The sequence below is a fragment of the Agelaius phoeniceus genome, chromosome 7, assembly GCF_051311805.1.
Source record: "Agelaius phoeniceus isolate bAgePho1 chromosome 7, bAgePho1.hap1, whole genome shotgun sequence".
Classification (NCBI taxonomy): domain Eukaryota; kingdom Metazoa; phylum Chordata; class Aves; order Passeriformes; family Icteridae; genus Agelaius; species Agelaius phoeniceus.
Window position 1 is genome coordinate 12,505,852 of NC_135271.1, and position 27,417 is coordinate 12,533,268.

The 27,417-nt window shown below is 48.8% G+C and overlaps 1 protein-coding gene across 1 annotated transcript; it reads left to right on the top strand.

The window, feature by feature from the left end:
* On the top strand, positions 1–27,417 carry TWIST2 (twist family bHLH transcription factor 2). The gene is made up of 2 exons (XM_077180918.1): positions 1–758; positions 26,592–27,417. The coding sequence occupies exon 1, from the start codon at positions 247–249 to the stop codon at positions 727–729; it is 483 nt and encodes a 160-aa protein (XP_077037033.1). The 5' UTR covers positions 1–246; the 3' UTR covers positions 730–758; positions 26,592–27,417.

The window sequence follows — 27,417 nt, forward strand, 5'->3', positions numbered from 1 at the left end:
TTCCTCTCTCCAAGACCTCAATTTTTTTACACAACCTCGGTCCTTGAAATAAGAGCCCTTCAAGCAACCTGGAAAACGTTTGGTCAGCAAAAAAAAAAAAAAAAAAGAAAAAAAAAGAGAAAAAGAGTCCTCCTGTTTTTCCAAAGGATCTGTCTCAGGAATTTAAAGCACATTTAAGACACACACACACTCACATAACATAAGGAGGGGGGGAAAGGCTCTTCCCCTCCCCTTCTTTCAGAAAGCATGGAAGAAAGCTCCAGTTCTCCTGTTTCCCCTGTGGATAGCTTGGGGACCAGTGAAGAGGAGCTGGAAAGGCAGCCAAAGAGATTTGGCAGGAAGAGAAGATACAGTAAGAAGTCCAGCGAAGATGGCAGCCCCAACCCAGGGAAGAGGGGGAAAAAGTCCAGTCCCAGCTCCCAATCTTACGAAGAACTGCAGAGCCAGAGGATCCTGGCCAACGTCAGAGAGCGGCAGAGGACTCAGTCGCTCAACGAAGCTTTTGCCGCCCTGAGGAAAATCATCCCCACGCTGCCCTCTGACAAACTGAGTAAAATCCAGACGCTCAAGCTGGCAGCTCGGTACATAGACTTCCTCTACCAGGTGCTACAGAGCGACGAGATGGACAGTAAGATGACGAGCTGCAGTTACGTGGCTCACGAGAGGCTCAGTTATGCCTTCTCCGTGTGGAGGATGGAGGGAGCGTGGTCCATGTCGGCCTCCCACTAGCCACCGCCCGGGCCGGGCCAGCCCAAGGGGTAGGTACCCGTTTCTCTTCTCCTGATCGATGCTCTGGGTCTGTTTCCCTCCCTTTGCCCTTTGTGGAATGCTGGGGATGCTGATGGGTTTGGGGTCGCCGACCTGGAGGGCAACTTAGGCACGTCCAGTTCCTCCCGCTACCCCTCTGTGCCGGAGGAAATTCAAATAAATGGAGCTTCCAGGAAGGCAAAAATGAGATATCTCCAAAATTTTGGGGCACTGGGGAGGGAAATAATAATCAGCATGCTTTTGCTCTGTGGGAATGGGGAGTAAGAGGGGGATGGTGTTGAGAGCTGGGTGATGAGGGACAGAGGGGAAACCGTCACCGTGTGACATTTGCCAGAAAGCGCTGCTTCGGAGAAGGGCTCGGAGAGGAAAAGGTGATGGCCACAACGGGCTGACAAGGGGATCCAAAACAGCTGCTGCCCCGCTCTGTGGGTGCCTGCACCCCAAAAACCCCAGTGCTGAGCCCCGTGGTGGTCACATCCCCTCCCAGCTGGGGGGCCGGGGGTCAGCAGGACCCACACGGGGCTCGGCGACGGGTTCGCCCCAGGTTGCGTTTCTCTTAAAAGAAACAAGCAGCAGATGTCGGCTGCAGTCCCAGGCTGTGCCCCTTCCCCCTCACACAGCAAAAAGCAAACAGACATAGGAGAAAGTCTGCTAAATTTTTGGGTTTGTCCAGTTTCCCTTCCCCAAAGTGACGGTAAAGCAGCGGCTGGCGTTAGGCGCAGTTTCTTATTTACTCTCCTCACCAAACCCTTCCTCGTCACTTTCCATTAGCAGAAAACTACTTCCTCTTCAGCTGCCTTTGTAATATTCTGGGAGGGAGGAATAAACAGTCAGAAAGGACAGGGGGAAAAAAGCCTTTTAATAACACCCTCATCTCCAGCTAATTAAGCAGAGCAGCTCTGCGTAGTGTCAGCCGGAGTTTGGGTCTGGCCGGGCGCTGTCTGGGGCTCCCTACATAAAACAGAGCCCACACACCCATTTCACCAAGCAAACACTCTGAAGGGACATTTTTCCCCGCCACCCTTATGATGTAAAAATGAAATAATTTCATCATGTGCAGAGTTGAGGAGGAAAGTTTATCCCAGCCCATTGGCCGGGCTTGTTTAAAGAGGCAAATCCATCTTTGTTCGATCAGCAATGAACGGCCCCTTTGAATTAATAATATACAGAACCAGGCAAAAACTTGATGCAACTGCAGTGCCTCACTTCAAAAAGGTAAAAAAATATGAAACCAGGACTAACTAGTGGTGTAAAACAGACTTAAAACCATTTTAGATGTAAATGTTTCGCCTGCATTCTGAAATGGTTTGGAATTTGCATTTTGGTGCTGGAATTAAGGTCTTCTAGTGATTCCCCAAAATATGAAAAAAAGTCTCAAAATTGGTTATTCTGCCCACTGCAAGAGCTGCCTGTTGTTTGGTTTTATTTAAATAGGTAACACGGGTGTCGTGGGGTTTATGGCCATCTCTGGCGTTCTTATATTTTGCATGTCATGCCCCGATTTCAACTGCAAAAATCCAAATCTGAGTGGGTTTTTCAAAAGCAAAACCCTCCGTTTATACAACAGAGAGCCTTTTCCCATGCTAATCTGGCTAAAAAACTGCAGCAAACAGATTTTAAAAAAAATCCCCACAAAAAAACCCAGGCTTCTTGTCAAAACCAGATGTAAAATGTCCCGAACACATATTTCTTCAGCAGTTTAGATTGGCTGAATAGGAAAGTGCTGGGCTGGAACAATGCATTGATTCTGTTGTTTCCCAAATGATGTGTTGCCATTAGCCAAGGATGGTTGGAAATCTGTTATCTAATACACAACCCTCCTAGCACATGGGACAAAACTTGCCTTTTTTAAACCGTGTTTTACACCCTACATTGATTAAATTATTACTAACATTGCTCTGATGAGACAGATTTTATAGGTAGGTGCTCAGATTGTTCCTATCTCCAAAAAAATGTGTGGATATAATGGAAAAATCACAATGCAGAACCAAACCCCGGCACGTTTTGGTTTGATTTGGAATAAATCGGAATTCGGCTCCTTTGCCGTAACCCAGCCTCCGTGGTGGCTCTTGCAGAGGAAGATCCCAAACTTTGCCCCTTTCCCTGTGCCTGTGCTGTGCAGGAACACGCGTGTGGTTGGACTGTTGAAAAGGTTGTTGACAAATGGCCTGGTGCGGTGCGGTGTCAAATTCTATCGTTTATGGCGACAGAAATTACGGCTGCCAGAAAATAAAAAATAAAGCTACAACGAGGTCCTCAAGAAACCCTTGAAAACAGGCAAGTTTAGTTGGGTGGTGGGACTTTTTATGGGCTAGAGGGGAGCAGCCTGTGCTGCCCCAATGGACAAAAATTCCATAAGAAATTGCTGTGTGTGTTTGGGATCAGCGCCTGCCTTTCCTAGGGAGTAGGAACTGCAAATGTGGGGTGAGCGCCGCTCAGGCTGGGCTGCCATCCTCCCTTCTCCTGAGGTTTTGGGAAGAGAGAAGCAAGGAAAGGTTTTCTCCTTGGGGGAAGGCTCATTCCCCTCTGGCTGCAAGCAAAACAAAAATCAGAGGAGCTGTTTGATTAGAAAATCAGAGCCTTGGGAACTGGGAAAATGCCACCTGGCCCCTGCGAACGTCAGCAGGTCACTGCTGCTCGCTCCCCTGGCCACGAGAGCTTTTCCTGTTCTGCTCCATGGAATTCCAGACAACTGACTCCGGGAGCTGCAGGAGAAACAGGCGCAGATTTTGCACCTCTAGGACTGCAGAGGGATGTTTCAGCCGAGCCTTCCTTCCCCCCAAAATCTCCCCATCCTCACCGCCGGCACCTGCGCCCTTCCCCTTGCAGCCACCTTTCCCTTTTGCTTTCGAAATGTTCCACAGGCTCTAAACTGAAAAGATCAAACCAGGGAAAAACGTATATTTCCTGATACTCCTTTTGGTAGGGATAAAACCGGTCCAGCTGAGATGGCAGGACCAGCAGCACAGCAGAACAGCCCTGAGCCCCGCACCAGTAAGACCAGTCTGCTGCTCCTTCCCACGCACTGGGGACGAGCCCTTTGCCTCCCCTGGGCTGGCACTGGCGCTGAGAACAGCTTTTCCCACCTTTTCCATGCTGGAGAAGCCACGTTTAATGCGTGTGTTCAACCCAGAGCCCTCATCCCATCGCCCCTTCAGATTTGTAGGGCTGTTTCCAGTATAAAACACCAGCATCCTATTTCGTTTTTCTCCTTAAAGGAGCAAACAGATGTTATCTCTGCTGGCCCTGGGAACAAAATCTAATTCTATAGTGTCTGCACAGTTAACTGGGGGTGTAGTGACACTGGAACGAAGCCCTTTTTTGTCCCAAAAGCCCCATTTTTTTATACGCATCCTTCAAAAAATGTAAATAAGTTTCCTTGACAGGAAGGATTGTAAAGTTTGGTATTTACATTAATAGCCTTGTAGCGGCAGGGAGGGGTGGGGGTTTCATCTCAGTGCATTTAAAAAGCCCAGCAAAATGCATTTTGGATCCTCTGTTTACGTTCGTGTCTTTCCTTGGGAAAGGATAAATCTGTTACCCAGCAGACACCAAACACGCTGCAGTCAGCCAAAAACCGCTCAGGCTCAGGGATCTTTGAAAAAGAGGGTGCAAGGGAAATGCTCCGGAGAAGGAGACATGCGAAGAGACAAATCTGCCAGGGGCTAGACGCAAATAAATGAATTACCCATCAGAAAGAGCTGGAGACACGCATGGCGGAGGGAAAAATGCTGGATCGGGTCCGAAGGAACGCTTAGAAAAGTGGTAAAAACATGTTATTACTTAATCTGCTGGAGGCAGAGCTGCGGTGAAACTCCTATCGGGAGGGATGTGCGTTGAAGGGTCATTAAGGGAACAATCGAGGCAGACATTTGGGCTAAGTAGGACCTAATTTGTCTCCAAATTAGTCATCCTCACACCGCTCAGCTCTGCAGAGCAGCCCTAATTTTGAAAGCATCCTCATTAAAACGAAGGGAGGGATTGAAAGGCTTCTCCTGAGCAGCCACCCCTCACATTCCTTCCTACGGTGCTTTTTTGGGGGCATAATTCCTGCAGTTATAGGTAGCAGTGATAAATGAGCCCTGGAGATCAGAGCGGGCTCTTACAGAGCTGGGACAGATCCTGTAACCACCGCTGAGATCTCTTTTGGGGACATTTCATGTCACTCTTTCCCCCGGCAATATAATTATTTTTATAGCCGTAGCCCTCAGAATCATTTCCATGTGCTTCAGCACGGCTTTGAAATCTCCGAGCCCAAACCCTCCAGAATTTATGTCTTGCTGGAGAGCTACAGGAAGGGTTTGATGAGGCCACGAACGTGGAAAGGGACGGCACCAGAGCCTCGAAACACAGAGCGAGCTGGAAATGCCGTCAGGGAATCACAGCTGGATGGGGAAAGCAGATATTTCGGGGAGGTTTTTCACCCCTCTTCCCAGGTTTTGCAGAAAATTGGGAAGGGGGAAGAAAAAGCAAATTGCTCCTTGTAAGCTGCTGATCCCACCAGACACCTCGGTGGCTGCTTGGAGCTCCCGATTCCCTTCTTCAGGCAAATTTTGGAAGTGACGAAAACCAAGAAACCATCCAGCTGGATATTAGCAGACTCGCGCTAATTAGTGATCAGCTCTCAAGAATTAAAACAGTAGAAATATTTGCCAGGGATTAAAAAAAAAACCAAAAAAAACAAAACCAAACAAAAACCGAAAAAACAAACAACACCAAAACAACACTTGGCATCCCGGCATTAATTAGATTTGTAGTTGTGGACGATGACCACTCAGCAACGACAACTAATCACACAGAAAGAGCAAATTAACTCAGCCAGCCCATAAATCAAGGCAAGGCAGCCCTTGCCCTCAGACCCATCCCTTTAACCACTTCCACGCCAGCCCCAGCCGGTCCCCCCAGCCCCGATGTCCTTGTCCTTCCCCTGCAAGTCGTGCAGCGAAGACGCAGGAATCAGTGCTCTGCGAGCTCTTTGGGATGTGCTTCTCTTCCTGCCTTAGAGCAGGGCTAAAACAGAGGATCCCTCTTTGAATTTTATTTGTGATCCACCACCCAGAGCCCATGGTTATCAGTGTTTAGCGGTAAGGAGGGTTTTCCCTCGGGAATGGGGGAGAAAAAAAAAAAATCAGTCTTTCTCTGTCACATCAAGGGAAGCAGCGTCGGGAATTTGGAGACAGGTTGCTTGCAGGAGGAGGGTGCAAACGGGACAGCGAGGTTTGGTTACCACTCCCATAAAAACGTGAAATAAGCGGCAACAACTCCTAAGCCCTGCTGTTAACAGAGGGTTCTAAGTGGCCATTAGATCCCTGAATTCTCCAGATTTGTTCCCTGACTTCTCCGGGTGGCTCTCCCCGTGGCCTGAGCCTTTGGATGGAAAAAGTTTGTTGATCTAATACTCCAAAACAAGCACAGGAAAGGCAGCATGGATTCTTCATTCCCAAACCAGCGGCCAGGGGATGTCTGGCACTGCCCAGGGGCTGGGATCCACCTGGATCCAACCTCTCTTTGTTATAATTACGTGATTTGGGATTTTAAATTTTTTTTTTTTTTTTTACACTCGTGCTTTGGCAAGGGGTGGGATTGAGGCAGATCCACTCTCCCCCAGATCACAAAAGTGGTCAGACACCAAACCAGAAAATAATCCTTGTTCCCTGCACTCTGCGGTGAGCGACAGTCCCTGCTCTTCCTCCCATCTCCTCTCCACCTTTCAACCACAGCCTGGAAAACAGAAAAAGGAGGAGGTGGGGGCGAGAGAAGAGACAGATGTCTATGGGTTCAGCTTGAGATATATATTTACTGGAAGAGGTCCAGTAAGCCTGGCCTAGCTTTAATTGAATTCCTAATAAGATAGTTTTGCCTTGTTAGCTGCCACCCCCAAGAAGCATTTCCTTAAGAGTTATCAGACCTGCCAAACACATGCTTTAAAATGCATGAATTGGGTTTTGGGTGAGTTTAGCCACCAAAAATCCTCGTGCAGTCATTTATCTGATTATGCCCTCGGTTTTAGCTGCTCAGGCCTCCTTTAAAAATCATATGTTTGTGCTTAAATGTAAATAAACCCAATTGCTCTGCTGAAATGGGGGACTCACGGCTGTGCTGAGCCTCCTATTAAAAATAATTAGTTAATCCAGCTTGGAAAATTCAGTAGAGTGGGATGGAGCCAGGGAGAAGCTTTCATAGAAAAAACAGCATTTTGGGTGGCTGGGGTGAGGGGATCCCCAAGGCATCCACCCAGTGTCCCCAAAACCAAGCTCCTCAACAAAATTAACCTGCCAGAGACACAAAAATTCACAATTTCAGGCTGACCCTTTTAGTAAATTTTATGCACATCACGGTGTGATTTCTCTGTGTGAGAAATTCAGCTCCTTAGACAGAATTCCTGTCTGGGAGGAGAAACTCAGAAATGCGAGGAATAAAACAAAGAAAATTGTGGACTCAGGAAGAAGATGAACAGGGAGATGCTTCCCAGCAAACAACCTGGCATTGGTAACTGGAGATAAACCACCTTGTTAAGGGAAGAAAGGAGTTTATAGTGTAATCTACCACCACAAAACCCACCTGGGCCCACCACAAACTCCAGTACCATCACCCATGGATGCTGTCAGGACCACGCTTGCCCAGCAGCACAAAAATCCCTCGCTGAATATGGCCAGGACAGAGATGCAACAAAATTTATTAATGACTCCTTAATCAAAAGGGTTTGAATGGGGAAAATAGATTTTCTATTTGTCCCAGCTGAGCACTTGCCTCCCTGTCTTTCTCATGTCTATCCCACCGGGATGCCCAGCACCCAAAATTCATCCCACAGGCACTTTTATGCCAGTTCTTGTGAGTTTGAGTCTTTCTTCCCCCAAACACACAGGTGAGCTCGCCCATCAGCGGGCTCCAGAGCGTAGGATGGGTGGCAGGAATTGAGCCTCTGCATGGAAGCAGAACATTTTCACCCACGGCAGTGCCTCTGGGAGTACCACAGAATCACCCCCTTGGAAATTTCCCAGTGAGAAACCAGGGCATAAAACCACATAATAAAAACAGGCCGGATGAGATAACAGCAGTTTTTTTTTAAAAGCATTCCACACACAGCATATTAACTTGTACTTTTGCACATTGGATAAGATGGCTGTTCTGCATATTTTAATTTATTTTTCTTAATTGTTTTGCCTGATAAGCCCAGGAAATTTCTGATAGCACCAAGCCCTTTTTGCTGCAGTAATTGCGAGTGCAACGCTCCGGGCGCGGCCCCGCGATCTCCAAAGTTCCCTTCCAGCTCTGTGGGGGTTTGTGCACAGAACAACCCAACATTTTACATGGGCTTTTTCATCCCTGACCCCAAAAGGGGCTGTTTAAGAGATGCCTGGGATTGCCAGCACTAAATAATCTATTTTATACCAGATGGGGCTGAAATGTTTGCTGTTGGAAGGGAGCTGGAGTGCGGCACAGCGGCTGCGTTCTCTCCTCCATCGTGGTGTGATGAGCTTGCACTTGGGTTTTGGGACTGAGAAGAGGTTCAGGCTTTTGAACTGTTTAAATCAGCTTGCACCTCATGAATGGGGGAGATCAGAGATCCCTTTCCACTGATTCCCTTGGAAAGTTTACAATCAAACAATCTGATGATCAGTACTTCTCGTTGTAATGCGCGCAAAGGAATAGCTCACCGCTGCTTTTCCTCTTCACTCCAGGGAAGTTGGTAGTGGGAAGCACCTCAAAAAGACCCTGTCACACCAAAACCACCACCAAATCCAGGCACCCCCCCCAGGGCAATGCCATGTGCCCAGAAGGCTGAGGGTAGGGAATTGGGAGCTCAAAACACGCAGATTTTCAATAGGACCGAGTTAATCTGGAAGCTTTCCTCCTAAGCGCTATTATTTTGTAAACCAGGCAATACTTTCACTCTCAACGAGTGGAAAAAGGTAAATATTTTAAAGTTGCTGAGGGAAACAGACACGGCTTTGAAAATTGTAGCTGTTCCTTAGCTGTGCATATTCGTGGAATAGTAAGATTTTTCGGGCTAATAATGTCAGGATCAATTTGTGGAATCATATGGTTTTTCAGGATAATCATGTCAAAATCAGAGAGAAAATCTCCTGGCCTGAAACACAACAGTCTGAAATCTATTCCCCTTTTTTCATACTGGTTTATTGTTCTCACATATGCATCACTGGCTCATTTTCTGCTGCAATTAGTGAGGTTTTCATGCCCACTGCAATGCCCGAGGTACGTGTACAAGTCCCAAGGACACTCACCCCTGCTCCTCCAGGAAACTAAACCTCCCTTTTAGAGCACATTCAGAGCTATTTCCTAATGCCATCATTTCACCAGCTGTGAAATGTATTTTTGTCCCCCAAATGCTGTTTTTCCTTAATCTTTTGTTGAAATGCTACTGCATAGTTTCTCACACAGCTACAGCCACATTTATGTTGTTTGAAGATCCAAAAGCTCTTTCTGGAGAGGAAATCCATAGGCTCCCCCCCTGCCTTGAATTACTCATCCACTGCACTGCTCAGGCTGCCTTGCAGCTTCTCTGCAGCACAGGCACATCCTTAAAATTGCACACGGGGCTAAAACACTCCAAAAACCAGGGGAGTTTGGGCCATTTCTGAAAGAGGGAGAGGAGGAGATGAAGGTTTCCTGGAACTGTCACAGGGAGCCTGGGCCAGAAATCAATGCCTAAAACTTTTCAGGGGGAAAGCTGCTGGGACAATTTGGGACCTGGGTGTTAGGAGCTGCTCCATTGAGGTGCAAACAGGGACAATGAGGCACAACCAGGGCAGAACTCAGCAGAGTTGTGGCTCGGCGGCGAAATTGCTTTTACCCCCACTTCCAGCTTCTCCCAGGGGAATGCCCGAGCCAGGAATGCCAAACCACCCCCAGTGACAGCTCCAGCCCTGTGCTGGCATTGCTGGGACCCCAACCCTTAACCCTGGTCCCCTCCCCAGCCCCTCGAAGCAGGAGAGGAGCCCTGGAATTTGGGCTCTCCCTCTCCCTGGCCGCCAACATCCCAGCAGCACGGAGGGATGCAGGGACACCAGGCTTTGCTCCAGCAGGTCCAGGAGGCATTGGATGGGGCTGGGAGGCAGATGAGGCTGCTCCATTTCCATTCTCTTAGGAAACTTAAGAATTTTTATAAAAAAGCGAGCGAGGATTTGGCAGCGAGCGGAGGGTGGGGATGCCTGCCAAGGCCTGGACAGCTGTACCTTCTTCACTAGCAAGTTGTGTGATCAGCTAGGGCCGTGCTGAAAGCCAAGAGGAGTTACCAGAGCTGCCACATCGCATTTGGCTGATCCTCCCTCTGGGAGACACCTTAAAGAAACAAACCCACCCCTAAGAGTTCCGCCAGCGTCAGCACAGCAGAACCGGGGGTCACCCCACAGGCTCGGGGTGCTGCTCTGGTGTTTCCCCCCCTCCGCCTTTCCCCAATTTGGGCTCCAAGATGAGGGGACAGGGGAGGAGGAGACTTATCCGAGGCTGTTTTTCCATTTTTGCTGGCGTACCGAAGCCCTGCCTGCCCCTCCCGAGCTCGGCCGGACCTTCCCGACAGCTTGAAATAACCCAGGAAATTGTGCAAAGGCTGCGGCGGGCCCGGCCCGGCCGGCGTGAGGGAGGGAGCGAGGGACACCCAGCCCGGCAGGCAGCACCAAGGGTGGCACTGTACCCCAAATTGTAAAACTTCGTTCTGCTGGGCTCTTCAAAACAGCAGGAGGGTCACAGCAGAGAGAGTGAGGGAGGTGTGATGGGCTGGGAGGAGATTTGGGGAGCACTGAGTGCCTGCAGAGCCCCGGCCGTACGGGGAGCCTCCCCTCCCGGCAGAGAGGGGGACAAAAGGCTCTCAGGTGGCTTCTTAAACAGAAAATTATCCCCCCTTTCCTTCGAGAGAAAAGCAAGAGATCTATCTCCAGGTGTTACCCCATCCCCTTCATCTCCAAGTACTTCCCAGGCTTGAAGATTTCACTTCAAGCTCAACAACCTCCGAAGCCTCCCCTCGCACAGCCTGCCACGTGTATTCCCATTCCCCTCACAAAGCTCATTTTTCCTTGCAAACATCTCCAAAATCTCCTTCCAAGCGCCCGTGCTCGCTCCAAAGCTGCTCTGAGATGCCCACTCCCCACACATTTGTGCACAGACATTTCTGGCCACATTCCTTCCTCTCTCTCCTCAGCAGCTGCAGATTCCCAGGGAATGGGAGAAGGAAAAGGTGGAAAACCACAGGAGCTGCTGACTCAGCACCTGCTGGCACTAGAGGGCAGGGTAAACTGCATTAAATAAAGAATCAGGTGGGCTTGGGGTTGTGTGCCAAGGGAACATCTCCTGTGTGTCCATCAGGGATAGCTGGGAGCAGCCAGGAGCTGTCTCACTGCCCGAGACAAGGAGGAACCAAATTTTGCGCTGGGCACATCCCACGTCAGTGATCATCAGGAGAGCAGACTCCCAGGTTATTTAATTTAGGGTCAGAGTGTGCTTCCACCTTGCAGTCACAGCTGCCTTTCTAAAAGAAAAACTCTTTTTATTAAAAAAAAAAAAAATCTCAATTCTCTGCTGTGTTTTCCTGAGTACGTGATTAACCCTGCCCAGTCCTCCTCTTAACAGGAGATTTTAAATTAGCTCCAAACACAAAAATCACAGGTCTACCCCATTCCTTTATCAACAGCCACTTCAATAAACAACCCCAATTTTTAAAGATGACTCCAAGAAGGTCAGGCAGCGCAGTCCTTTCCAGCAGGGAAAAACCACACAGAGCTGGCAAGGCAATTCGTGGCCTAAACACAAGGAACCTCCCAGGTCAGCCCTAATCCTGCAGGACAAGCTCCTCCAGAGCTGCTGATAGCCACAGAAAGCATCTGCCCTTCCCTGAGGGACTGGATTCCTTAAAAATCCAGAGATTGGGGTGCATGAGAAGCAGCTGGAGCTCAGAGAGATGCGGGGCCCATGGGGCTCCTGCAGCACCTCAGCACAGGCTGAGACCCCAAAAACTGCACAGAGAGCTGGCAGGACCATCCTGAAGATCCTGGGGCAGGGAGAGGAGAGGGACAAACCCCAAAATCTGAAAGATTTCAAGGATCACTTAGAAGAGAGACACTAAATGCTGTTGGGGAGAGAAGTGCAGGGGTTTGGTTGGGATTTGGGAGTGAAAATGTCTCAGGCCTGCTTTGCTGCTAAGGAACAAGGGGGGTCTGTAACTCCACACTGAAAAAAGGGGGTTTGAAGTGTCAGATTTTACCCTTTTCTGACTTAGAAATGGGGTAATTGAGAAGCATTTCAAAAACTTTTATTTTATTTTTAGTCTGATAAGAAGGGTGAGACAGTATAGATGTGATAATTTATGCTATTACAATCAGAAGCTAACTATTTCTCTAAAGTATCTAGCCTTATTTGTAAGGTTATTTTTTGAAACTTCTTTCTAGTTCTATTCCTCTCTCAATAATGTTTGTTTTATTCAAAATATTCATTAAATAGACCCCAAAAAAATAAAACCACACACATACACATGGAAGCACAGCAAATTGCAGAGGCGATGGGTGAGGAGGGAGCCCCCACCTTGCTCCCATCTGCTCTGGTCACCTCCTGTTTCCCACTGCTTTTGGCAGGCAGCAGAAGTGCCATGGGATGCCGTGGCTCTTTCCAGCTGATGCCCTGCTGGATGGTGCCTCAGTTTCCCCTGCAAAAAGCAAATATTAACTCTCAGTGCCCGCCTTGCTCCTCCCCAGCAGGCAGGACCTTGCCAGCAGAGGGAAGGGATTCACGTGCCACCAGGCTGGATTTACATTCAGCCCTTTATATTCCTTTCACAGCTTCCCATCTCAGAGATCTGAATTGCAGATGTTGCTGTGCCTCAGATTTGGAGGGGGACAAAAACGGAAGGAAAAAGGTTAAGCAGCTCTGTGAGTCACTCCAATACACGACCTACTGTTGATTTAGAAACCTACCTCGGCTGTAAATACAGAATAAGCTTCTCTGAAGTGTTTAACCTCTTGTATTCTGTCCAGAAAAACTAATAAATGAGAGCAAAACATCCCTCCTGAGTCACAGAAGCAACAAAGCTGGAAAACCCTGCCGTGGGTTCAGCTCTGAGGATAAAGTGACCCAAAACAAGTGACCTAAGGAGGGAGAGGAAAAATAAAAAAGAGGTAGTAGTGGGGCAGATAATGAAGAGAGCAGGCTGTGCTGCTCTCTGGGATCTGCTCCAGGCAGCAAAGGCAGGAGAAAACTTCCCAAACAAGCAAAGAGAGGCTGTGCCATGAATAAAACAAAATACAGCCCAAACCAATAGCGGGACTCTGGCTCCACAGGCACCCGCTTGGTGCAACCAGACTCTCCTTGGAGTTGCACTGGCTCCTCACACCCATCACAGCCCCGAATCATTTATCCACAGGCTGCTTTTCTGGGGCTTTTGGGAGGCAGAGGGCATCTCAGCCACATAACTGGGGAAGGACTGGGAGAAGAATTGCAAACAGGAGAATTAGCTTTGCTACGGGTCTTGCCATGCATCAGTGCCAGGGCAGCTCTGGAGAGGGCAAGCTGTGCATGGAAATGTCCTGATTTCAGCTTTGGAAATGTCCTAATTCTAGTTTTGGAAAGCCCTGTGAGTTTTGGAAGGCAGCTGAACCATCCAACCTCCCCCCCTCCCCCCCCACACCACCCCCCCAACTTCAAATATCTTGTTGAATCATCTTTTGTCTTCAAAGCAGAGGGTGTAGCAGCGGAAGGACAGCTTTCCCTGGGATTTGAGGCACTGAGTGGGAGTTGAGAGAAAGGCCAGCATCTGTTGATCTCAGGGTACCACCAGGAGAATTCTGCACCAGGATCCCGAGGAGGTCACTTGGGCTGGAGCCATCCTGAGGCCTCCGGTTCGAGCAGGATCCTGCAAAGTGACTGAGGGGGGCTGGATAGTCCCAACAACCCCAGTGATTAAAGGGAAAGCTGATGAGCCAGCAGTTCCAGCATAAATCAGGTTGGCCTTAAAGATTTAGGCGTGATTTAAATCAGCAGAGCTGTGGTTCACAAACCACCAGAGGTTTTTGTAGGGATGGGGATGCTTTAAATAAAAATAAAAGTCACTGCTCTGGTCAGCACACAGATGTAAAACTCAGGGCAGGGAAAACTGCTTGAGTAGTGCTGCTGGATAATTCAGGCCCAAATACCTCTTGGAGTAATTTTCCTCCAGTCTCTCCTTATTCCAAAGCAATTTCCAGCCCTAATCAGACATGAACTGAGGCAGGAGTCCAGAAAGTTTATTTTAAGCTCTCTTTTGCTAGTTTAGAACTCAAAGATTATGTGCTCAAGCTTTTCCACCTAAAACCCAAAAGCTGGAAATTTACCCTATTAAAAATACTACATTAACTGATTAATTAAGTTAATAATCTGTTGGGGTTGATGATGAGCAGACTGAAGCCAAAGAGATTTAAGGCCCCTCCAGAGCTGGGAATTTTTTGAAAGACACCAAGTTTTCTTGATCCTTTTGAAAATTCCAGCCTAAACTCCTATCCAGCAGCCTTTATCATTTAGTTGCTCTTTGGATCTCAAGGAAAAACTAAAATTTCTGACACACAAAAGCAGCATAAGGATGAAGCAGCATTGTCAAGTTTGGAATACACAGCTCAAGTCCAAGTGAAGGCACAAGTTGGTTCAGAACTGTCCCCACATGTCCCAGGCTGTCTCCATGTCTGATCTCAGCTCCTTTTCCTGGCAAAGAAAATCCCACAGGCATTCCCTTGCTCAGCCAACAGGATGACTTGGCTGGATCTCACCAGAGAGCAGGGCAGTGAGTCCCCAAAAATTAAGCCCCTTGTCCCCAGCCCATGCACACAGGAGGATCTTGGCATCCATGGAAATGGGGATCAGATCCCCTCAGGGCAGACACAAATCACCAATTCCTGCAGCCAGGGCCTGGCTTGTGTAACCAGGCACTGGAGGAATAAACTCAGGTCTTTTCACCCTCAAAGATCTTTCAGGTCCCTTCCAACCCAAACCAATCCACGATTAATGGAGCAGAGATGGAAATCATTTGGAGAAGTCCAAGAGCCTCATCCCCTGGTCTTAAGGCCATCCTAAAAGCAGAGGTGGAACAACCAAGTGAGGAGATGGGAGCAGAATGAGGATATCTTTGGAAGGAAAAGCAATGCCAGCAGCTCTCCTGAAGTGTTTGGAGCTGGCACAGTCCTGCCAGCCTCCTTATTCCAACCCCACAGAGCTTGGGAACAGCATGCAAACACTTGGAAGGGAAGGAAGAAAGCATTTAATAAGTCTGAAATAATTTTCTTACAAATTCATTAGCTATTATTTCAGCTGTGTGACCTCCTGAAGGGACTTTCTAGAGGGCCAGATTATGCAGTCAACTGGAAATATAAATAAGTATGGAGGGGGCAGAGATCACTTTTTTCAGCCAAACCGTGTGGGATGTCAGGTTAGGGTTCCTGTCGGGTGCATCCGTGCTCTTCCAGGAGGGGAGCCTGGCCCAGCACTTGCATTTCTTCTGCTATTTCAGACAAAATCATCTCATTTATTGGTGTTGATTTCAATCACTGCTGCTTTTAGGGTGCCTTTAACCTGAATGTCTGTGCATAGATTCACAGGGATATTTACTGCTGGGGAAGTGCTGTATTGGAGGTGAAAAGTGCAGTGCATATACAGATACAGATCTTCCCCAGCCCTGGAAGTGTCCAGGGCCAGGTTGGATGGGGCTTGGAGCCTGGGATAGCAAAGTGTCCCTGCCCATGGCAGGGGGTAGAACAAGATGAGGTTTCAGGTCCCTTCCAGCACAAATCATTCTGTGATTTTATGGTATGGTGAGGCCCATCTGTGCCTGTGTAACAATGGCAACTAGAAATTTCACAAGAAAACCGAAGCATTTTAAGGGGTAAAAAGCACACAGAGGAGTGAGAAGTTCTTAAATTGAGTCACCCCAGACATCCTCCACACCCAGGTATTTAATTGAGTCTGGGATCACAGATGATCTGTGTGTTGTGTGCAGAAGCACGAACACATTTCTCCAGACAGAGACAGATCCAAGCTTCCCTATTCTCTCCCTGCATTCAATCTGATTTCCTAATAAGCCTCTAAACCCTCATTTCAGTCACAAAATGTAACACCCAGCCTCCCTCCCTTCACAAATATCACACACTGGTTTAACCTGGAGAATTCCAAACTTAAACATCTTGTACTGCAAATATAAACCGTGCGTAAAACTCAGTTGTACAGAGCAGAAAAGCTGTTCAGCGTCAACCAGAGGTTCCCTTCACATCCAAGGCCAGCTTGGATGGGGCTTGAAAAAACCCAGTCTAGAGGAAGGTGTTGGATCAGACAACCTGTAAAGGTTTCTCCCAACCCAAAATATGAGCTGCAAACTCGAGCAGAGGAGCCCATCAGCAACTTCTGAGCAAGCCCCTGGCTCCCAGCAGCACCAGCTCAGCTCAGCTGGGCTCAGCTCTGCCCACAGTAGAGCCCAGAGAGGAGCAGCACGGCCAAGCTCCAGCACGGAGCCTTTGTTGGGAGCAGATGCTGCTCCTCCTGCTCCCCCCAGAACAGGGATTGCATCAGTGCCACAGGTTATTATCCCAGCGGGAACCTCGCCGGGGTCACTCAGCGAGGCTCAAACAAGCCCAGCTTTTGCAGCTGGCAAACCTAAACAAGGCCAGCCAGCTGCTGCCGAGCTGAGTCAGCCGTGCTCACTCGTCCACTTAACCCATTCCTTTAATCACCCAAACCCCAAAACCTGACAACTGCAGACAGCAGAACACACATCTGCCCTTTTGCAGCATGACAGGCTGGAAAAGACCGTGGAAACCGATTTTCCAGGGCTTTTTCTCCTAGGCTGCTGAGTGCGTGCTGCACACAAATCATGTTCCTGGGAGTCGCTGGCTGCGCCGCTCTGAGTCAGCAGAGCATGTGCTAAACCCCAGCCGGCCAGCGGGGTGAGCAGCTCACACTGAAATATTGAACATGTGATTGCATCCTCTGCTAAACACCGACCAGCCGATCTGTTTGCTCCTGGAGCAGCTCACACTGAAATATTGAACATGTGATTGCATCCTCCCCTAAACACTGACCAGCTGATCTGTTTGCTCCTGGAGCAGCTCACACTGAAATATTGAACATGTGATTGCATCCTCTGCTAAACACCAACCAGCTGATCTGTTTGCTTCTTGAGCAGCACACACAGAAATAGTGAATGTGTGATTGCATCCTCCCCTTGCTCCTTGAGCAGCACACACTGAAATATTGAACCTGTGGTTGCATTCTCTGCTAAACACTGACCAGCTGATCTGCCTGCTCCTCGAGTGTGGAGGTACCAGTTGTGGGTTTCTCTGTGTCTTGGTTGAAGGCACTCAAGACACTAGTTCATGTTTGGACTCAAGTGTTTCTTTTTTTTTATCAGTGAAACAGTCTCACTACTGTGAGTTGTGCAGCTTTTCATTAGAAGGCACAAAATGGCCAACAATCTCTTGTTACAAGGTCTTTTAAGACTAAACTATCCAATTAAGAACTGACACCTAGATTATTTCCCATTTTAACCCAATAACTGCAATCCCAAAGAGCTGCAATGGGAACTTTTCTGCCCAATTACAAAATGCCACCCAAACCCATTGAGAAGAAGGAGGAAGAAGCATGAAGAAGAAACCCAGGATGACACCCTGTGCCCTCCATCTTGCTGCCATCCACAACATACTAAAAATCCCAAACCCTAAATTTCTCACCAAGTCATACACCTGCACTACTCTCTACAATCTATTTCACACTTTTGTGGATTCCATTCTATCTTGAACTCTAGGAAATTTTCTCCATGAATGAGGGTCAGAAGTCAGTGCTGCCCTGGGGGTCAGGGCACCCCAGAGCAAACAGAGAAATATTCCTGGTGCTCTGGGTTTCCACACTCGAGCAGCACACACTGAAATATTGGACATTTGATTGCATCCTCTGCTGAACACTGACCAGCCAATCTGCCTGCTCCTCGAGCAGAGAGGTTCCACCTCTGCACACTTCCTCTGAAAATTTGAACTTGGTGTTTGCTCCCCTTTGCAAAGCAGCAGCAAGGGAGTGATAACTTTGTTTTGCCTCTAAAATCCAGAAGTGTGATGAAAAGGTGACACGGGAGCTCTGAAGGGGATAATTTATTGATAGGAAAGGAACAGGGAGCAGCGGCACAGACAGCAAGCAGAATAAAACAAGATTCTAGAAATCATTAGGCAGTCATTGCTTCGGGATTTAAACCCCTCAGGGTGTCCATTGATGGGAGGAGAGGCTTTTGGAGCAGAGCAGAGGGTTGGGAAGCTCCCGGTGCTATCCAGGCTGGAAACTGAAGAGGGTGTGAGTAAGGTCTGGCTCCCTGTCCTGCTCCCTGTGGTTTGCCTGCCCAACACGACCCATGGAGCAGTTTCAGGGAAGCCCATAAAGCAGCTGGCTAGCCCCATGCTGGGCTCAAGGCAGTGATGCTGCTCCTGGGAGTCTTGGAAAAATGATTCATGGATGCTCAGAGCCCGGAAGGGAGTGGGGGGATGCACTGACTACAGGAGGAGGATGGCAGCATCCAAACCCACAGAAATAAAGATAAAATATCCCCACCCTGACCAGCCCCGGGGGAGATTCACAGCCACTCTCTGCTGTTGCCTGCATCAAGTCCAACTCCTGGCCCTGCACAAGGGACCCCAAGGAGTTGGACACCGCCAGGAAGACCCTGGGAAGAGGCTGACAAGGAGAGGAGGAGGAAGAGGAAAGAGAGGGGTAGAGGTGATTATAAACACCAGGGCAGGGAACGGGCTGAGTACCTTAAAGGGCTGGGGCTGAAATCCAGAGGGCTTGGTGTAAGAAGCCAAGGTTTAAGGGTTTTAAACCTGCTTTGAATGGGATATTCTGTGATTCTAAGCATGGGTAAAGCCATCTGCATGGAAGGCAGCAGCTGTAAAGTTTAGGAAAAACAACCGTACTGTGTGGTACTTGCACTAAAGGTTGGAAGAAACGTGGTGCTGAGGAGAGATGTGGGACTGAGGGTGGCTTTTGCCAGGCTTGTGCTGTGCTGATGTAGCTGCCAGGCCAAGGAAAAGGGAGAGAAAGAGCCCCGGGGCAAGAGGAGATAAGGCAGACAGAGCAAGCCAGGCCTATCACACCTATTCAAAATCCAAGTCACTGTCACCATTCCCAGGGTGCCAAAACCCCAATCCCAATGATTTACCACAGCTCCACAAAATCCAGAGTGGCTCACTCCATGCCGAGGACTCCTTCCCCCAGCAGGATTGTTTGTCATATAAAATATAACTCCCCCTTCACAAGGGCAGCACCCTCTAACCCCAGGTATTTTAAAGAGTTGAGCAATTCTTGCTGTAAAAAAAAAGATCAGAGGGCCTTTATTGACTGCAGCAGGGTTAAGCCGGTTTATTCCAAGTGAGAATTTGGCCCCTTGACTTCAAGGAAGACATGCTGATTAATCCCAGATGGAGACCTGGCCAGGCACAATCCCTTCCCAAAGTCCTGGGGCTGAATCACCTCCACTGCTCAGAGCCCGGGGGAGGGGGGTTACTGAGGAACAAGGAACAGCACCTGCCATGTGGGAAACACTGAGGATGGGGCCAGGGAATTGGGATTGAGGAATTCAGGGACATTCAGGGTGTGCCTTCTAGTGGGGGGAAGATGCCAGAGTAGCATCCTTTCTCCTGCAGACATCTGGGAATGTCACCTGGGATGGGAGTCCAAAACCTGGGCATTGAGCACAGCGGGCAAGGACATGGGGAATCTTCCTGGCTTCTTCCCACTGAGGGCTTCTTGTGGTGCTCTGTAAGGATCCATAAGAGTAAAAACAGGATTAAATCCACCCATGCTTCAGGGAAGCTGCCCCAGCATTTCTTTGGCAGTTTTGAGAAGCAAACACAGCTTCATTCCTACTCCAAATGCCAAGAAAAAGGATCTTTTTTCAGCAATCATCTCCAAGGCTAACTCAGGACAAGCAAGATTTTGCTTCCCAGAGTTGTAGGCACAAGTGCCATACTTTCTGCAGGAAAAGGTAAAATCCTTTACATGTGTGCCCATGGAGAGATGGCAAAACTGTGGATAAACACCAGGATACACCAATTCCACAGCAGGTATTGATGAGGTTTTGGGTCTTAAATGCAGAGGGTATTAAAAATCCCCACTAAGGGCAATTTTTAATGCAGGGGCATTAAAACTTCACAGCTGTGGGATGCCAGTGTCTCTCCCCAAATTTCCCCTGGGGGTCTCTGGCCCAGATTTGCACGGTGCAGGCCAGGGGGACTCTTGCTGAGGGCTTTGCGTGCGGAGGAGGCTCCTGAGAAGGGAGAAATGCCTGAGCTCCCAGCTCCCCCCTCCAGCCCGGCTCTCCAAGCTGTGTTTGTGAGGGCCAGCATCTGGAGCGGGGTGGGAGCCGAGGGCTGATGGGCAGCAGCACACGTACAGCTGTGCACATCTGGCCCGCAGGTGTCTCAGCTGCTTTGTGTCAGGGACATGAAAAAGCACCCCGAGTTCCCGGGGCAGTCGTACCTGTCCCATGGATTGTTCCCAGAAGCCCCCAGAATTCTGTGGAATTTATGTCTCTGCTTTTTAGTGGGTGGCCCCAATTTTTTTTTGTTTGTTTTTCCATTATTTTATTTGAAAGAAGGAGTTTAAACCCTAGATGCTTTTAAAACAGGGGGGTTGTGTTGTTATTAATTCCACTGGCATTAATCCACGCAGCTGAGTCAGTCATAATGGATGGCTGTCATCCTTCCCCTGATTTACTCCTAGGTGTAGAGGTTACTACAGAGCCTTTGTGCTGCACTTTGTGCTCCTCCTTATGCTCAGCCACAGGTACAGCCAGACTTTCTCCCAAAATATTTAATCTGTGCAAGGACAGGCAAAGTGGGGAAACATAGGAAGAGTCTCATCCATGGGGTAGGAAAATCCCAGAGCATCCCACAGGGATGCTGCTGCTGCTGGGGTTTGGGAACTGCAGCTGCACACAGGAAAACTGTGAGAGCAGAGGAGCTGCTGGCTGAGCAGGCCAGACCAACAGAGTTCCCTTGGAAAAAGAAGAAAGGCACAGATGTATATGTTTATTTTTAGAGAAGGTGTCTTTCCTAGAATTTGTATTATTTTGGCAGGAGCGCTGAGGGGGTGGAGGAAAGGTTTCCCTTTGGCCAATAATATCTGCTCTCCTAAAACATGGTGGAGGCAAGGGGGGTGTTCTCACAGCCCAGTGCATATCTCAGTTGTATTTATCCCTGCAGAGGCACAGAGGGACCAGAGACCATGTCCCAGTGACTGCCAGCTTTGTCCTAAATCAAATTAAATGAAATTCTCCCTCGGGCTGCCAGCTGTGTCTGTGAAGGGTGGGATCTGTCACTGTGAGCATCTCAGTGGAAGCAGATGGGCCACCTGTGACAATTCCACCCTCCTTCCCTGATTTCCAGCAGCCATTCCCACTGCTTTGGTCCCGTTTTGGGTGTGCATTTCAGGCAGTGCCTGGCAGCTGGAGCCCGCCTGGATCCAAGAAGGCTGCAGGATGTGGGACACAGGAGGCAGAGCAAGGTGGGATGTGGCTGCTCTCTCCCTTGGTGTGAGCCTCAGAGCCGCTTTTTAGGGACACATCAGTGTCTGTGCAAGCTCTCCTCCCCAGCCTGGGTATTTCCCTGGAGCTGCACCAGGAGAACACCTCATTCCCTGCCTCTTTGTTCCACACCTCTCTCCTGTTTTTGGTGTGGGGCAGTGGATTTGAGCCAAAGAAAGCAATGATGAGCTCTGCTACCCAGGAGGGCCAGCGGGGGCCACTCCTGCCCCTCTTTGCTCCCATCCCTGGCTCAGGAGATGCCACTGGTGTCCCTCGGTGCTTGTTCACCCAAACCACCCACCAGGCAGCCAGGCAGCTCCTGGCTCTCCCAGCCTCCCCAACACGGGGCAGCTCTGCTGCTTTTCCCTGCTCCACTGCTCATTAGCGGCTTCCGCCCCTCGGCAATCCCCAGCTGCCATTCCAGTGATGTGCTGCCAAGGTTTTCAAAAGGGGGCGCCCACAAACCTGCCTCCTCCTCCTCCTCCTCCTCCTCCTCCAGCTGCCACCAGCCCTGCTCGGCCTGTGGAGGAGTGCAGGGCTGGGGGAAATGTGCCTTTGCTGTTTCAAGCTTTTTTTAATGTTGGTTTAAAGCTGTTTTTATATTTGTTTTAACTTTCTGGTGAGGGAGGGACGCAGCACCTTGGGACCAACATTCCTGGCTGCCCAAATATTGCTGCAGGGAGGCAGAACCTAACAGAGAACATCTGAGCATCCCAGCAGCAAAATGCTTCACTTGTCAGCATTCCCTTCTCCTCCCTGTGGTGAGCACAGGCCCACAAGTTTGATTTTAGCTGGGCTATGACCTGAAATGTTGAAGAATTGGCTCCTTCTAGGTGTTTTGGGCCCCAAAGTTTTTCCATGGGAAGTTGTTGAGCCCACAGGTAGAAGCCATTGAATTCCTCTCCTTGGTGAGCATCCCTCTCTTCTCCTCCAGGGGTTCTTTCCATTTAAGACCAGATTGGACAGGTCTTGGAGCAACCTGGGATAGTGGAAACTGTCCCTACCCTTGGCAGGGGGTGAAATGAGATGGGCTTCAAGGTCCCTTCCAACCCAAACCATTCTGGGATTCTGTGGACACCAATGACCCTTTCTGCAGCTGTGTGAGGGGGGGAAAAATCTTTAAAGCAAAATTACGGAGCCATTTCTGGCAATATGTGAGAGGAGCACTCACAACTGGAGCTCTCTGTCCACTCCCTAACCTTGTGGCCATGCTCCATCCTGCTCCAATGGCTGGGAGCAGACCCAGGAAGGCAGGAAGGACCAGGGCTCTCCCCTTGGCTCCTTCTTGTGGCATCACCTCTTTAGGATCCTCCGTTCTCCCTGGCCAGGGAGGTGTCAGCAAACTGATGCACAAGAGTCTGGAGAGGGAGAAACAGTCCCAGGGGGAGGAGACGAGGCTCCAATCTCCATTTCCTCATGCCACACACCCATCAAACTCCTCCTGATAACAAACTGGGGAGCTGCAGGACGCAGGGAGGATGTTTCACCTCCAGCCAGCCATGGGCAGATAAATCCCCCAAGCTCTGCAAAGGCTGGGCTGAGTCAGAGAGAGGCTTCTCCCCGGGGCTCAGGAATGAGCCTCTGCCAGGGATGTGTTTTGAAATGGTTTCCCAGCTGTAAGATGCACATAATTGTGGCTTTCCCTTCATCTGGGAGACTTCAAGAGCGGATGGTTGATAAGGGTAGAGCAGCAGAGGCAGCACAGCCCGAGCCAGGGGATCTGGTTTCAGTCTGTCCCTACCCGCAGCATTCGATCTGATTTTGGCCCTCTCTCCGCCCCCTCGCACGGACACAATTATCTGAATTCCTTTCTCTGCTGCTTCCTCCCCTCTGAAGCCTTGCAGCCTGGTCCTGCTGCCTTTTCCAGGGCTCCCTCCTTTCCTGGCTCGTGGAAATCAAGGGATTTCTGCTGGGTTTATCCTTTGCTGGTAACACCCAAAAATCAAGGGAATTCTTCTGGGTTTAGGCTTTTGTGGTGGGAAACATCCCAAAAAAATCAAGGGAATTCTGTTATTTTAAGGTGCTTTTTTTTTTTTTTTTTTTTTTTTTGCACCATCCAAATCATGAAACGGTTTTACATTTAAACAAGGACTGGCTTAAATGGAAACATGCTTATATTTAAATTAAACAAGCTTAAATTTAAAGGAATTTGAGCATTTTAAACTTAAGCAAGGCCAGATTGGACAAGGCTCTGAACAACCTGATGGAAGATGTCCCTGCCCATGGAATGGGATGAGCTTTAAGGTCCCTTCCAGCCCAAACCACCCTCTGTAGTGGCTGCCATCGATTCTGGCTCCAGGGACAGCTGAGAACTCCATGAAATAATTTGGGAACATCCTTTCAGCAGTGATCCTCCCAGTCATGGGGATGCCATCAGCAATTTTGGCTGTTTCCCACTCTCCCTGTACCCTGAAACAGCTGGGCCGTATTTTATTTGCCCACAAGACAAAAACAATGGCAAGAAAGGAACCACCATTGGGCATGGAAAATTTTGAGCTCAAGCAGCAGAAGTTTTGGGAGGTTTTTGAGGGGCTCACACCCCATGGGATGCTGGGAGGCCAAGTGTCCAAACCTGACCGTGGATCTTTTGATTGATCTTGGCCACAGGGCTTTTTAGGGGACTTATTCCCAAAACAGCTCGGAATGATGGCTCCTGAGCTCAGGAATGGGATTTGAGTGATTTCCTAAAGCAGGAGCATCACCTTTTGTGCTGTAACCCAGCATTGCTTGAAGATACTGGTGGGGCTATTCCAGAATAATTTTTACACTAGAAAGAGGAGAGATCCAGTGAGAAAGAAAATTCCTCACTCTGAGTGTGGTGAGGCCCTGGCACAGGGTGCCCAGAGGAGCTGTGGCTGCCCCTGGATCCCTGGAAGTGTTTAAGGATAGGGTTTGGAGCAACATGGGATAGTGGAAGGTGTCCCCAACCATGGCAGGGATGGAACAGGATGGACTTTACAATCCCTCCCAACCCAAACCATTCTGGGATTCTATGAATGCCACATTTTCCTCACCTTGACGTGTTTGCTCTGTCCCATCTTGTTCAGGCCTTACCTCTGAGATTTCTCCTTCCCCATTCACCCTAAAATGTGCCTGGGATGTAGGGCAAGAAAACAAAAAGGCCCTGGGGGCAGAGCCTTTTTTCTACACCCTCAACTTTAAAAGGAATTGGAAAAGCTACCTTAAAAAAAAAAAAACCAAAAAAAAAAACCAAAAAAACCCAACCAAAACCAAAACAAAACAGCGAAACTTACCAAAACCAAAAACCCCAAACAAACTCCAGCAGTTTTCCTGCATTTCACATTTCATTTGCACTCTCAGCCATGTCACGGAAATTATTTCAATCCTTTTGTAACCAAACCCACCCCAATCCTACATAAGCAAAGGCCTGGGGGACCTGTTGGGAAATTTCCTGCAGCCAGGGCCGTGCTCCTGCTGCCACCTTCCATCAGGCCAGCGGCTCCCTGCTCCTGTGACATCCATGCTGGGCTGGGGAATGCTCCTGGTGGGCTGGGAAATGCTTCAAAAACAGGGAAAAACAGATCAGCAAAGGCCTCAGACAGAGGAAGCTGTGCTGAGGCAGGGCATCACAGCTGGGCTCTGTGTTAGGGTAAGAGAAATGCTTGGAAATCCCCGAGAAATCCCAGGAGAAAGCAGTTCCCATCCCTGGGAGTGTGCAAGGCCAGCTTGGATGGCTCACAGAGGTTTTTTGGGGCATTTTCCCTCTTCCTCAGCCCCTCCTTCCCCCTGCAATAGCCAAACAGGGCCAGGTTGCTGACATGAGGATCCCAAGCCAGATTCAGAGTCTGATTGCTGAGCCTAATTTCAGAGTGTGATTCCAGAGTGATTTCAGGGTGTGATTTCAGAGTGTGATTTCAGAGTGTGATTTCAGAGCACCATTTCACAGAATCACAGCACGGTTTGGGTTGAAAGGCTTCTCAAAAAAGCCAATCCAGTTCCACAGAACCAGCATGAGGTGGAATGTGGCAGAGCCATCCCAGAGCTCTGGAAAACCTACAATCCACAGGGCAGGCCATCACCATGCCCTGACCATGACAGGGAGGAAAATCAGCCCCACAGCACTGAAGTGCTGTGGAATTCCCAGTTCTCCAGCTGGAGCTGGAAACCAGAAAGGACCAGTGGGAAGGAGAGGCCTCAGGGCAGCAGCAGGCAGAGCAAGGGGTCTCAGCCAGGGTTAAAGACGTCAGTTCTGCCCTGGGAGCAGCTTTGTGCTGAGCTCTCTGCTCTTGGGTGGGATTTAAAAAAATCCCTGGAACTAGACCAGCTTTTTATCTGGTTTTACCTCGGTTTTGTGTCAGCCATATTCAGAGAAGAGCAGGGCACAGCAAAACCTCGTGTGACCATCCTCCACCCCTTCCTTCTGCTGGCTGGAAAAAATAATAAATTCAAAAAATAAAATCAGCAAATTGCTCCATGGTATCTTCCTCCTGCCTGGGTTTTATTTTGCTTTCCTGGAGCCCTCCCTGGATGGGGAAAGGGTCAGCCTGTCATCTGTCAGAGGTGGGCATCCCCAAACCACTGGGAGAGGTGGAGCTCTCCTAAGTGCTCCTGGGCAGCCTGACAAGTCCCTGAGCTGGTCTGCAGAATGTGGTTGTAATTAGATAATTAATAACTTGGAGAGGGAAAGGAAAGGAAATCAGCTAAATGGAAGCTTTCCTCGGTGGGAGGAAATAATTATATCTGCTTTTTGATATCTGAGCTGAGGTGGCTTTGCTGAAGGCAGGAACAGCACCTTGCCTGCAAAGCCATTCCTGCCCTGAGCAGGAGAGGGGATCCCAGGGGCACTGCTGAGTCATGGAGTTTGTCCCACAGAATTTACCCTGCTCCTGGAAGGGTTCCATGCCAGCTTGGAGCAATCTGGGATGGTGGAAGTTGTCCCTGTCCATGGCAGAGGGGAGGAATGAGATGAGCTTTAATGTCCTTCCCAACCCGAACCATTCTGGGATTCTGATGTTTTGATGGATACATTGCTCCTGCCTATGGATTTACCATTTTAAACCCCAGTGCAAACCAGGCTGTGACATTACCAGACTCTGAATTTAGGCTGTCTATCCAAAAGCCTAAAGGAATTGTGCTTCCACTTGCTCCTGCATCTTGCCCAGTGCCTGGATTAACTCCACGCTGCTGGAACCAGGGGCAGGATTCAACACCTGGTGATGAACCACAGCCTGGATTTGTAGGGAAAAAGCCCTTCCCACACAACCTAGCTCAGAAAGATGTCCTGAATTTAGTGTAATTATTTTTCTTCTCTTTTCTTTTTTTTCCTTTTCTCCAGACTGTCCAGTGTCTGCGACTGAAGTGGAATTGGGATATATCCAAGTTTGTAGCTTCTGAAACCTTAAAAACCTCAAGAAAACTGGTCCAAAAGACCCCTCTTGACCTCTCTCGCTCTGAACTCTCGCAGAGCATTTCAGACTGAGTAGCAAAACAGCACCAAGAAGAAGGGGCTGAGCCTTTGCAGCATCTCTCCCCAGAACGACTGACCAAAGAGAGAAGGAGAAGCAACATTCCTGGTTGTTCATTGTTGTTGGGGTTCTGTGTCTGTCTGTCTGTCCGTGCGTTTGGTGTTTTATCACTAATTTTTTGGTTGTTTTTTGTTTTGTTTTGTTTTGTTTTTTTTCTGGAAACAATCTTAATTCAGGAACGCATTTATGAGGCATCTTTGGGTTCAAGTTTTACTTCCCCTTAACTGCATTCTTCTTTTTTTATATATATATTTTTTTTTTAAATTCCAAACCTGATTTCTTGTACAGTCATGGCAAAACTGGACCAAGGCTCTCAGCAAAAAGAGGAAAAGAAGGAAAAAAGCCCACCACTATGCCCCCAGCTCCCTGCATGAATTGTTTCAAGTACAGCCTGGATTACAGACTGCCCTCCACACTCTGCCACCTCTCCCTTATTGCTCCATGATTTGCTACCGCTCATCCCCTTCCCCCTTTTTTGATTTTTTTTAATTTTTTTTTTGTTTTCATTTTCTGTTCCAGTGTATATGTTGCTTATTTGTTTTATTTATTGAGATATTTTTAACGAGCTAAGAGACTGCAATGTCGCTGTGTATACTGCTTCTCTTGCCAGTAAAAATAAAGATGTCATGCAGCTAC

Bases quoted from the DNA above. Each gene is read 5' to 3' on its own strand.
- TWIST2 (XM_077180918.1), top strand. From the start codon at position 247: ATGGAAGAAAGCTCCAGTTCTCCTGTTTCCCCTGTGGATAGCTTGGGG.